Source organism: Mesitornis unicolor, unplaced genomic scaffold (assembly GCF_000695765.1).
Source record: "Mesitornis unicolor isolate BGI_N332 unplaced genomic scaffold, ASM69576v1 scaffold9152, whole genome shotgun sequence".
NCBI classification, from domain to species: Eukaryota; Metazoa; Chordata; class Aves; order Mesitornithiformes; family Mesitornithidae; genus Mesitornis; species Mesitornis unicolor.
Window position 1 is genome coordinate 1 of NW_010169812.1, and position 1,800 is coordinate 1,800.

General features: G+C 51.4%; 1 protein-coding gene across 1 annotated transcript; it reads left to right on the plus strand.

Moving 5' to 3' along the window:
- Positions 1–25: 25 nt before the first annotated feature.
- Positions 26–1,486, plus strand: KCNA5 (potassium voltage-gated channel, shaker-related subfamily, member 5). Its single transcript, XM_010179483.1, has one exon. The coding sequence runs from the start codon at positions 26–28 to the stop codon at positions 1,484–1,486; it is 1,461 nt and encodes a 486-aa protein (XP_010177785.1).
- The last annotated feature ends 314 nt before the right edge of the window (positions 1,487–1,800 follow it).

Sequence of the window (1,800 nt, forward strand, 5' to 3'; positions counted from 1 at the left end):
GGCGGCAGCGGTGAACCGGGGCACCATGCACCACCAGCGGGTGCTGATCAATATCTCGGGGCTGCGCTTCGAGACCCAGCTGGGCACCCTCAACCAGTTCCCCGACACGCTGCTGGGGGATCCGGATAAGCGCATGCGCTACTTTGACCCGCTCCGCAACGAGTACTTCTTCGACCGCAACCGGCCCAGCTTCGACGGGATCCTCTACTTCTACCAGTCAGGGGGCAAACTCCGCCGGCCCGTGAACGTCTCCATCGACGTCTTTGCCGATGAGATCCGCTTCTACCAGCTGGGTGAGGAGGCCATGGAGCGCTTCAGGGAGGACGAGGGCTTCATCAAAGAGGAGGAGAAGCCCCTGCCCCACAATGAGTTCCAGCGCCAGGTCTGGCTTATCTTTGAGTACCCTGAGAGCAGCAGCTCGGCCCGGGCCATCGCCATCGTCTCTGTGCTGGTCATCCTCATCTCCATCATCACCTTCTGCCTGGAGACCCTGCCAGAATTCAGGGATGAGAGAGAGATGCCTGTGCCCCTGCCCCCACAAAGTGGAGGTTTGAATGGCACTACTGGGGATACCCCACACATGCAGCAACCCAGTAGCCTCTCTGACCCCTTCTTCATCATTGAGACCACTTGTGTGATCTGGTTCACCTTTGAGCTCCTCGTTCGCTTCTTTGCCTGCCCCAGCAAGCCTGAGTTCTCCCGCAACATCATGAACATCATCGACATTGTGGCCATCATCCCCTACTTCATCACCCTGGGCACCGAGTTGGCCCATGAGCAGCAGCAGCCCGGGGCTGGCGGTAGCAATGGGGGCGGGGGCCAGCAGCAGGCCATGTCCCTGGCCATCCTCAGAGTTATTCGCCTGGTCAGGGTCTTCAGGATCTTCAAGCTCTCCAGGCACTCCAAGGGTCTGCAGATCTTGGGACAGACTTTGAAAGCCAGCATGAGGGAGCTTGGCCTCCTCATCTTCTTCCTATTTATTGGGGTGATCCTTTTCTCCAGTGCTGTCTACTTTGCTGAGGCCGATGACCCTGAGTCTCATTTCTCTAGCATCCCTGATGCTTTCTGGTGGGCAGTGGTAACCATGACCACTGTGGGCTATGGAGACATGCGACCTGTCACTGTTGGGGGCAAGATCGTGGGTTCCTTGTGTGCCATTGCAGGTGTGCTCACCATCGCCCTACCTGTCCCTGTCATTGTCTCCAATTTCAATTACTTCTATCACCGAGAGACTGATCATGAAGAGCAAGCTATCCTCAAAGATGAACACAGTAGTGCTCAGGGTAGTACAGCAGGGGGAGATGCAAAGAGAAGACCAAGTAGAAACTCTCTGAACAAATCTGTTGTGCACTTGGAAAACAGTGAGGGGTTCAACAATGGCACCAGCTCCTTAGAGAAAACCAATATCAAAGCAAAAAGTAACGTAGATCTCAGAAAATCCCTCTATGCTCTCTGTCTGGACACCAATAGGGAAACAGACCTGTAAGGAGAGGAGAGAGAGTTCAGAGAAGCAGAAGAGATGCGAAAGATTTGCTGGTGTCAGAAACTTACTACTATAATTATTCTTTTGGTACTAGTGAGTTTTTTTAAATCTGTCTGTATTTTATAAATTGGTCACTGTCCTGAGTAGTCCTCCAGGAATACATGTTTTTATGTTCTTTTTCCATGACACAAAGGGTCACCTATTTTTAAAATAGACTAAGAATAAGCTATGCTTCATGATGCAGGAGCTAGTAAAGTATGACAGTGAAAAATCTTAATTTGTAGAAACTTATTTTAGCAAATGTTGGTTGGTTTTAA